The sequence below is a fragment of the Geotrypetes seraphini genome, chromosome 16 (genome assembly GCF_902459505.1).
Source record: "Geotrypetes seraphini chromosome 16, aGeoSer1.1, whole genome shotgun sequence".
NCBI classification, from domain to species: domain Eukaryota; kingdom Metazoa; phylum Chordata; class Amphibia; order Gymnophiona; family Dermophiidae; genus Geotrypetes; species Geotrypetes seraphini.
The window spans coordinates 9,128,395-9,139,224 of record NC_047099.1 but is presented as its reverse complement, the minus strand read 5'-3'; the positions used below and the strand labels follow the sequence as shown (position 1 = coordinate 9,139,224).

Below are 10,830 nucleotides of genomic sequence, written 5' to 3'. Positions count from 1 at the left end.
TTCTTGCTCTAACCAATATGCAACTTTTAAATGTCTTGTTTTTAAATCTTTTAACATAAGTATTAAAATAATCATTTTGAAAATATACTTACTTATAGACTAAAGCTCGGAAAGCTATAAAGAATATTTATTCAGGTGCAAGATGAAGAATATGTTATGGGTTTAGGTTGCAGGGTTGGAGACTTAAGATCAATGTCAGGAAATACATTTTCACAGAAATGATAGTAGTTGCCTGGAATGCTCTCCCATGGGAAGCTGTGGAGATAAAAACAGTGACAGATTTCAAAAATATGTGGGACAATCACAGAGGAACATTATGTAGAAAAAGAATGGAATCGAAATAAAGCAAAACATAAACGGCTTCATTGGTGTGAGATTTGATGGCAGCTTCAGAGATTGGGGAAAAATGAGCAATGCTGGACAGACTTCTGGCAAAACAGCTCAGGATCAAGGCTGGAGTAGGCTTGAATAGGATCTCCAGTGGTTGTGAAGTAGGAATGGTTCTTGGGCAGACTCCTATGTTTTGTGCCTTAAAATTGGCAAGGAGAGACAGAGATTAACTATATTAATATTTAATTATGAAAAAGTACCAAAGTCAATTAGGTTGGGCAGACTGGATGGACTGTGTTTATTGTTTATTGTTTATTGTTTATTTAATTATTTGATTAAACGCCTTATCGATTCTACAAAGCGTTGTACAGAGTAAAAAAAAATTTTTCCTTTAGACAAACAATATTACAATTAATACATACTTTTGTGCAGGTCTTTTGTCCACTGACTAGATCACCCCATCTCCAATCTGATGACCACAACGCCCAACTACAAAACCTTCAGGAAAGAATTGAAAACCATGCTATTCAAGAAATTTGCCAATTGATCTAACTAAACCTTCTCAACTCCCCAGATCCTAATGCTTTTTCCAACTATCAACCTTGTAATTCTTTTGTAAACTGCCTAGAACTGAAAGGTATTGGCGGGATAGAAGACACCAATGTAATATACTATGTCTTTTGTGTTTCTGTTTCCTTACAGTTCACATAATGGAAGAAAAGGAAGTCAGGAATGAAACCAGAGTCACACATTTCATCCTCCTCGGATTTTCTAGTAATCCAGACTTACATATAATGTTCTTCGTGCTCTTTCTAGTGATGTACCTGCTCACCATAACTTTGAATCTTCTCATTGTGGTAACCATATATATGGACTCCCACCTACACTCCCCTATGTACTTCTTTCTCAGCAATCTATCTTTCTTAGATTTCGGCTTTTCAACAGTTGCTGTCTCCAAATTCCTTGGCAACTTTGTTTCACATAGCAAAACCATCTCATTCAATGGCTGCCTTTCTCAAGTGTTTTTCTTGCATTTATTTGGGGGTGCCGAATGTTTTCACCTTAGCCTGATGGCTTATGATCGCTATGTTGCCATCTGCTATCCTTTGCGTTATACCACAATAATGAATAGACAATCCTGTCTCCTGCTAGTATTTTCCACGTGGGCAGGTGGTTTCATTCATGCCTTTGCACAGGCATTTCCAGTAATACAATTGCCCTTTTGTGGTCCCAATGAAATCAATCATTTCTGTTGTGAAACCCATACTTTATATGTATTGGCTTGCTCTAGTACCTTTATCAGTGAAATTGCAGATATGGTCAACACTGGTTCCTTATCCCTTACTTGCTTCTTGGTGGTGTCTATATCTTACGCATACATCATCTCCACTGTCTTAAAAATTCACTCAGCTGAGGGAAGGCGGAAAGCTTTCTCTACTTGTGCCTCCCACCTCATGGTTGTCACTTTGTTTTTCGGCCCCCTTGTCTTCATCTACATGAGACCACCAATGACATTCGCAGGTGAGAAACTGGTCTCTGCTTTTTCGACCATCGTGACCCCTTGGTTAAACCCCTTCATTTATACTCTCAGAAATGAGAAAGTGAAAGAAGCCATGAAGAGGCTGGGAGAAAAGAAAGTGTCCCTTCTGGGGATACGTGTAGACTGAATTCCTGTCCATTTAAAGAGAGACTTCATCATGTAAAATATCTGTTCTTTAATCTTTATAAAATTTAGATTATTTTTCCCTTGTTTAATTTTTTTTAGATAGAATTTCCCCTGAAATATATAATAAAGCTGAATAAATTATGTTGTTCCTAGCATAAAGAGGGAGCTTAGGTGGAATTCTGTAACTTGGCACTTCAAGTTCAGTGTCGCAATGGTGCTCATTGACATCATTTCTATAATCGTACTTAGCTTGTGTAAGGTGTTATAGAAGAGAACAGAAAATATACTTAAACCTACTTTATCATGCTAAAGGTTAAGCTTGATCAATTATGACATGTCTATATCAGTCTTAGGTTGGCGTATCTAAGTGCACCATGCTCCTCCCCCATGAGTAACCACCTATCAACAGCACACTATGGCTTTTACGCACATCAGTTCTAAATGGTGCCAAACATGGCCTTGTGGGTACAGCTGCTGTCTCAGCTCCCTGAGGTTGTATGTTCAATCCCGTCCATTTCCACAGTTAGAATGTGAGCCTGCAGGGACAGATAGCAAAAATACTTACGTGTATGTGATTACTATTTAATGTATTTTAAACCACTTTGGGTGAATCTCTTTATGAAAAGGCAATAAATAATAGTTTTGTTCAAAAATTCATGAATGGCAATTCTATAAAGTATGCTTAAAAATATGTTCTCCAGCTCTTACTGATTTGTAAAGTACCTATGTCTGGATTTAGTCATCCCTTCCGTAAAAAATTCCCAATTCCTGTTTATCAGAATTGATTAGATTGTAAGCTCTGTTGAGCAGGGATAATCTCTTACACACAAGAACATAAGAATAGCCTTACTGGGTCAGACCAATGGTCTATCAAGCCCAGAAGCCCACGGTGGCCAATCCAGGTCACTAGTACCTGCCCAAAACCCAAGGAGTAGCAACATTCCATTCAGAATCCTAAAGAACAGCAAGATTCTGGAATCCCAAAGAGTAACAAAAGATTCCGGAACCCCAAGGAGCAACAACATTCCATGCTACCGATCCAGAGCAAGCAGTGGCTTCCCCCATGTGTTTCTCAATAACAGACTATGGACTTTTCCTCCAGGAACTTCTCCAAACCTTTCTTAAAACCAGCTACGCTATCTGTTCATACAGCCACCTCCGGCAATGCATTCCAGAGCTTAACTATTCTTTGAGTCAAAAAATATTTCCTCCTATTGGTTTAAAAAAAGGATTTCCCTGTAACTTCATTGAGTGTCCCCTAGTCTTTGTAATTTTTGATGAAGTGAAAGATCAATTCCCATGTACCCATTTTATACCACTCAGAATTTTGCAGACTTCAGTCATATCTCACTCGGCCTTCTCTCTTCCAAGCTGAAGGACCCTAACCTTTTTAGTTTTTCTCATACAAGGGGAGTTCCATCCCCTTTATCATCTCGGTCGTTCTTCTTTGAACCTTTTCTAGTGCATTTTATGGTACAGTACCTATTTACCTGAACTCATTGACTATCTCTTACACTCCAGGGTGTACATTAAATCATTGCAAGATAACAGATAAGTTCTGCCAGTAGTTTGTAGAACTAGATGGGAATTTACCCGTCATAAAGCTTTCTTTTATTTGGCACCTAGGGCTCCTTTTACAAAGGTATGCTAAGCGTTTTAGCGTGCGCTAAACGCTAACGCATGCATGTTAGCAATTAGCATGCGTGTATATTTAGCACACGCTAAAACATAGCGCACCTTAGTTAAACAGGGGGCTAGCCTTTGGAATCAGCTTCTGAAATATATTCGGTCTGAAGTAAATCAAGACATTGTTAAAGACCTATTTTTTTCAACTAGATTTCGGAACTGACTCTTTTCCAATTGATCACATTCATTAATCGAGAGTTGATCAGGCATTCCTTAATTATCTTGGCACAACTGTTTGTATGGTGTTTTTATTTTTTCTTGTACGATTGTGTTCTCTTTTTAGCTCTGTCCAATTTTACATGGCATTCTTTTCCTTGCTTTTATTCAACTTTTATTACTATGTAAAACCGCTAAGAACTGTTGTAAGATTTGGCGGGATAGCAAATTTTAGGAAGCACAAACAAACCCCCTCGTTTACTAAAGGTACGCTAACCGATTGGCGAGCACTAATCGAATTAGCACGCGCTAAACGCTAACGCGTGCATGTTAGTCTATGGATGCGTTAGCGTTTAGCACGTGCTAATTCGATTAGTGCTCACCAATCGGTTAGCGCAACGTAGTTAAAGAGAGAGGTCAAAATCAGCAAGGAGCTCTCTGCCCCGGGAACCATGCTCCGGTCTGCTATAATTCTACTCAAAGAAATCCTTGGTATATTATTACCAATAGATGCTTAAAGAAATACAATAAAAGAAAATAAATATGTGTAACTTTGGTGATTATCATATTTACGGAAATTCATCTTTATTCTTTGATCTCCCAATTTTGTTTGATTTTGCAATTCTACTAAAGCCAGAGGAGGCGGAGCTCGACACTGGTGATTTCAGCTTCCACTTTAGTCAACCTAGAGAGATCTTCTGAATGGCGAAGTAGCTCCAGGATAGTTGCTTCCCTAAAAGATGAAGATATCTGATACTGAGAGAGATAATCTCGAGCCTTTCTCTTTAGGTTTCTTCTCCATAACCAGGGAGTTTAGTTGTCCTGCAAGAATAATCAAAAGTTTTATGAGGCTGCCTGGACGGAACTTATATGCTGTGACTTAGGCGATCTAAAAACAGGTCTAAGTGCCCAGAAGGTATCCAAAGTGACCACATAACCACTGCAGACACAAAGTACAGATCCCTACACAGTTCCCCAGTGATCACTGAACCCTCACACCACCATAAAAATTGGAATAAAAACATACACATGATGAAGTGCTCCAGAACATCAGCACTTGGCATAGGAAAGCCTAGTAGAGCTGCACAGAGGTGGCTTATGTAGTCTGGGGGTTGGGCTAGTGAACCATAGAGAGGAGGACCCAGGCCCATAAGCCACTCTAACCACTGCATTCATGGTGAAAAATGTGCACCCACCAACCCCCCCCCCAAAAAAAAAAACCCCCTACTCTGCTGCCATATAGGTGCTAACTGAAGCCATAAGGGCTATTGGGATTGTACACAGGTGGGTATGGTAGGTTTTGGGGGGCTCACCATGACCTGCAAGGGAGTTGTGGCGAGATGTTTATAACATAGTAACACAGTAGATGACAGCAGATAAAGACCCAGAATGGTCCATCCAGTCTGCCCAACCTGATTCAATTTAAATTTTTTTTCTTCCTTTTTATGATTTCACAGCAGTGCCCTGTAAGGTGCCCCACTACTCTGTGGTCAGTCCATCACTTTGCTGGCCCTCATATGTCCAATAGGTCTTGTTCTGGGTGTTTGGGACTTGGATGAGAATGCTGTATAAAGAAAGACATATTGGTGGTTTGGATGATCAAATGGCTGGACTTAGAAGGAGACGATTAAAAAATAAATTTTGGATGTGTTTTTTGAGAATGGACTTTGGACGCTGTCAACTTTGGGCGACTGGCACCCTAGGCATTTGCTTTGATTATGCCCCTCTATGTTATCTCAACAAATAAACAATTTTTGGTTTTGCTCTTTGGAGACCTTAATCTTCTTTCTGCTTCCGTGCTGCCACCAAAAATGTAGAATAACAGTTATTTTTTTTTTTTTTAATATATTAAAAGCAGTTTAAAAATGTTAATTTGAGAGATGGTAAGTTTAACCTCAGGAGATCAGGATAATCTTAGGTAGCTTATTACTGTACGATCAATGCATACAGATCAATCTACAAAACAGAACAGAAAACTGATGAATATGGAAGAAAATTAGCATAAACTGTTCCTTTTCACTAGCTAAGGATCCCTTTTACTAAGATGCATTAGGTGCTAAGGGGGATACTTATGCACCTTAAAATAATGTACAGTACAATGCTATCAATGTGCTCAGGTGTCTTGTGGTGATCTGGTGTGGCTTTGAGGAAACATTGCCTGAGAAAGAATGGAGATCTCTTTTGTTCATATGACCTAATTTCTTGCACTTGAAAAAGAGAGATACGGCAACAACAAAATCAGTGGGAAAACTACTTGAATTTATTTTTCTTGCAAGATTTATCCCCATGGAGTCCATAGATTCCAAACTATTGTCTCCTTTCATTGATGTACTGGGGAATAGTCTAAATGTCAACATTGTTTATTCATCTGCTTCTCTTAAGATCCTCCAAAGATTAGAATCCCACGAGCCCCAAATGCAATTTAAATACATCACCTTGCAGCTTACTGGAGAGACAAAGAAACCAGAGAAAAATGAAGGCAGACAAAGACCATCTAACCTGTCCAATCTACTATCCTCTGAAGATCCTATGGACTTATCCCAAGCATTCTACAATTGAGATACAGTCTTCCTCTCTACAATCTCCACTGGGAGCCCATTCCGCCCTTTTCATGCAGAAGTGTTTCCTTAAGTCACGGCTGAGTTTGTCCCCTGTCCCCTAAATCTTTTGCTCCTTCATTCCAGAGCTTCATATTAATTGAACGAGTCTCACCTGCTGTGCATTTATGTCACTGAGGTATTTAAATGTCTCTGTCATATCTCCCCGTTCCTCTGTCTCTTTCAAAGTACTGAGAACTTTAAGTCTATCCCTATTCATTTTACGATGAAGTCAACGATGAAAAGTTCTCAGCCCAACCAACAAAGCTGGGCAGTCTCCATTGAGGGCGATGCTCTTACCCCCTCTTTTACTAAGGTGCACTAACTGATTTAGCTAGCGCAAACATGCACGCATTAGCATTTAGCGCATGCTAAATCAGTTTGGGTGCGCTAAATCGATTAGCGCATGTTAGTAAAAGAGTGAGTTAGTCCAGTGACTTTCTACTTTTTTTGTTCTGTATTTTTCCAACGGTATGAAAAAAGTGGAAAATCACTTCACTACCTCTTACACTCCAGGGTGTACGTTAAATCATTGCAAGATAACAGATAACTACCTGTGTGTAGCCTTCCATGGAGGCTGCCCCAACTTTGTTGGTTGGGCTGAGAACGTTTCAGGGGCTCCTCATATTTTAGTAGCTGCTCTGCTTTACCAGCTTCGCTGTTGGGGGAATGAGCATAGGATCAAAAAATTATACTTTATGGTAATTTTCAGGAATATGTTTAGTATTTGGAGATGAGCAAGGCAAAAATTATCCATTCATGTGACAATCTCTCCAAATAATATGCTGTATCTATTCCTATTTATCTTTATTATTTAATCCCCCAAAAATATCTGTTCAGACGGAGTATTCAGAATATGTTTTGATCCCTAACTAGCAGTGGAGTTTTCTGCTGGTTTCAGTATACATTCTTCTTCTATTTGTTTTTCTTTCTCTCTCCTCATTTGATGTATCTCATTGTCTCTGTCCTTAACACATTAAAAGAGAGCAATCATTGCCGAACCAACCTTGAGTAGACCATAAAATTTAAATTGGAAGAGTAGGAAGGCCATTTTCAGACTGGACCTGCTTTGCCTCTGGCATCAATTCTCAATCATAGAAATAATCAATTCTATTTATTTTTAGATCTAGAATGATATATACATATTTGATTCTCTTCATAAGAAAGTAATTTCATTGGAAGTCTTTTGAGATTATAAAACATTTCACAAAGGCTTATTCCATGTAATTCAAGGCATCTTGAGAAAATTGATGACCTGTTCTTGAGTTTGGCAGAAGGAGGCCAGTCGTTAGCACACCGTGAGTAGACTTCATATGGGAAAAGAGCTGATCTGAGGGTTGTAGTGATCTTGATACATAGGATCGGGATGGATTTTTTTTTTATATTTATTTATTCATTTATCATTATTTCAACAAAATAAGCTTATTGAACAAACAAAAGTTTCCCCAAATTAAAATCCTACTAGTGAGATGAGTATAAGAGGAAATTCTTTTCTGATAAAGACTAAGAGACCTCAAGTGTTCACATCCAACTGACAATGGAACAGATCTCAACAGATGGACTTTATGTGAACTATCACTGCTCTCAAATGTCGTTTTTTTCTTTAGCATCTCTAAATATTATTTTATAACTATTTTTCAGTTAAATGGCTTATTTTAGTGTGCCAAGAAGTATAGCAACATATCAGATATTGCAGGCTCATGAACTTATAAGGCCTATAGTACTTAGTTTATATCCAGGAGCCAGGGCAACTGGTAGCTGAATAAAGGAACCTATTCAGTAAATGCTCAGCATCGCTCAACAGAGCTTCTCCGTTTCACTCTAATGAGAGCTTCCTCGGGAGATGATGAGATATTAGTGACAGTTGCTTGTGCTCATCTAGCCAACATTGGGCCAGAAATTCTGCCATAACGCAATAGCAGGAAGCACGGCTCCCTCACAACCCCAGGTGCAAAATCTGATATGTTGCTATACTTCTTGGCACACTAAAATAAGCCATTTAATTGAAAAATAGTTATAAAATATTATTAGAGAGGCTAAAGAAAAAACGACAGTTGAGAGCAGTGATAGTTCACATAAAGTCCATCTGTTGGGATCCGTTCCATTGTCTGTTGGATGTGAACACTTGAGGTCTCTTAGTCTTTATCAGTGAGGAAATTAAGAATAGTACAGAACATGGCTGTCCGCTTGATATTTGGATTGAAAAAAAGCGACCATGGTAGTCCCTACTACAGACTGCTGCACTGGTTACCAATGGAGGCATGAATAATGTTGAAGTTTTCTTGTGTTTGTTTCAAGCTGGTTTTTTGGACTTGCTCCTACCTATCATTTATCTCAATTTGTGTTATATAGTCCTACAAGGATAACCAGAAATTGTAATCTATTTGCATACCCAAGCATTACTGGCTGTAAATACAAATCCTTTTTGGATAGGACTTTCATGTTTCAAGCAAGTAAACAGCAATCTTGGTTAGGTAACTACATTAATGGAGCCAGGCTGACCTAAGGCACCTTTAGGAAAGAAATTAAAGATGCATTGTTTGATAGATTTATGTCCTAAACAGAAGCTACACTAAATCTAACAATTTTATTATGTCTACTCTTGAGTAATATGTTGTACTTTTATAATTTGCATATTATAATTCGCTGATTGTCTAGCTCTCTTCGGTGTGAACTGCCTAGAAGTCATCTGATTATGGCAGTATAGAAGAATAAAGTTATGTTATGTTATGTATGTTAAAAGAATTTCCTCTTAAAATCATCTCACTAGTAGGTTTTTTCTTATTACTATTTGGACAGCAACAAAGAGGTTCTTTAGATCTGCACCAATAATGATGCAAAAAACCCCAGATTCTATACGATGTCCAAAGAAAAAAAAATCTCTTATTAAAACAAACACCAGACGTGGTCCACGTTTTCTGCCTCAGGGGTCAGTGTTAGTTGGGAGGTTAGTATAAAAAAAAAGAATAAATTTATTATTATTATTTATAGTAAAATTTCACCTCCCAGCTGTGATCAAAATGATCAGCAATTCAACTCTTGCAGAAGCATCAACAAAGTTTTCAAGTTAAATCCACAGAATCTTCCTGTGGACAAAATGTGGACCTCAGCAAGTGTTTGTGTTAAAAAAATTATTATTTTTTTTTTCTTAGTACCTCATGTGTGATTTATTTGTTAATATTTATCCTATCTAAAACGCTGTTTGGACTATATAGTGCTTTAGAGACTCATAAGAGAAGCAGTCTCTGCTACCCAAAACTTACAGTCGAGTCAAGAGAAACATACAAGGGTGGTTTGAAAAGTTTGGTAAATTTCCATGAGATCGCGCCACAGTCCATTAAGTCATTGATGCTGTCGATGAATGTTTTGCAGAGTTTGACAAAACCTATTTTTCCTGCAATACAAAAAAACTGGAAACTCGTTGGACTACGTGTATAACCCTGGATGGAGACTATGGTGTTTAGCTTGCTTTTATACCAAACTTTTCAAACCACCCTCATATATAGCAAACAAGAGAATCTCAGATAATGTATTCTAGAGAAGTGCTCAAGCAGTGGTGTAATAATGGGTGTGGGTGGACTGCCCGGGTGGGGGTGGACTGCCCGGGGCGCCATCTTGGTGGGGGTGCTGGCACCTCTCTGACCCTCCATGCCACACTCAAGCCCGCCCTTCTCCCCACCTGTACATTTATTTTTTTTTAAGTTCAAATAGTTTCTTTGCCAGCGTGAGTGACTTATTTGACCTGCTGTCTCACCTCAGAAATCACTTCTGGGTTATGGGTCCAGGAAGTGACATCAGATGGAAAACCAAGGCCAGTGCAAGCAGCACACTGGAGAAACTGCTCAAGCTGGCAAAGATTTAAAGAAATACATAGGGGAAAAAAGGGCACCAGTGTGGCATGGAGAGGTGGGGAAAGAGCGGAGGGCATGGAAGAAGTGTATGTGTATGTATGCGTGGAGGGGGGGAGGAGGCAGAGAAGAGGGCACCAAAGCAAAAAAGATAACACAATCACCACCCTGGGCACCTTCTACCCTCGCTACACTACTGTGGTCAAGATAAAATGCAACCCCCAAAGGGTTTTGAAATGGACTAGAGACAAAGCATGACAAAACAATCCAGAAAATCCTTCTAAAGCAGGGGTCTCAAAGTCCCTCCTTGAGGGCCGCAATCCAGTCGGGTTTTCAGGATTTCCCCAATGAATATGCATGACATCTATGTGCATGCACTGCTTTCAATGCATATTCATTGGGGAAATCCTGAAAACCCGACTAGATTGCAGCCCTCAAGGAGGGACTTTGAGATCCCTGTTCTAAAGAATATTAATGTTTTCCAAGTATGTCTCATTTTATGCATTTTCTCTTGTGTTTGTTTCTTACAGTTGATGAAGTGGAAGGA

The 10,830-nt window shown here is 38.9% G+C and overlaps 1 protein-coding gene across 1 annotated transcript; it reads left to right on the top strand.

Annotated features, from left to right (window-relative positions):
* Positions 1-1,040: 1,040 nt before the first annotated feature.
* On the top strand, positions 1,041-1,997 carry LOC117350521 (olfactory receptor 1509-like). Its single transcript, XM_033924819.1, has one exon. The coding sequence runs from the start codon at positions 1,041-1,043 to the stop codon at positions 1,995-1,997; it is 957 nt and encodes a 318-aa protein (XP_033780710.1).
* Positions 1,998-10,830: the final 8,833 nt, after the last annotated feature.

Bases quoted from the DNA above. Each gene is read 5' to 3' on its own strand.
- LOC117350521 (XM_033924819.1), top strand. From the start codon at position 1,041: ATGGAAGAAAAGGAAGTCAGGAATGAAACCAGAGTCACACATTTCATC.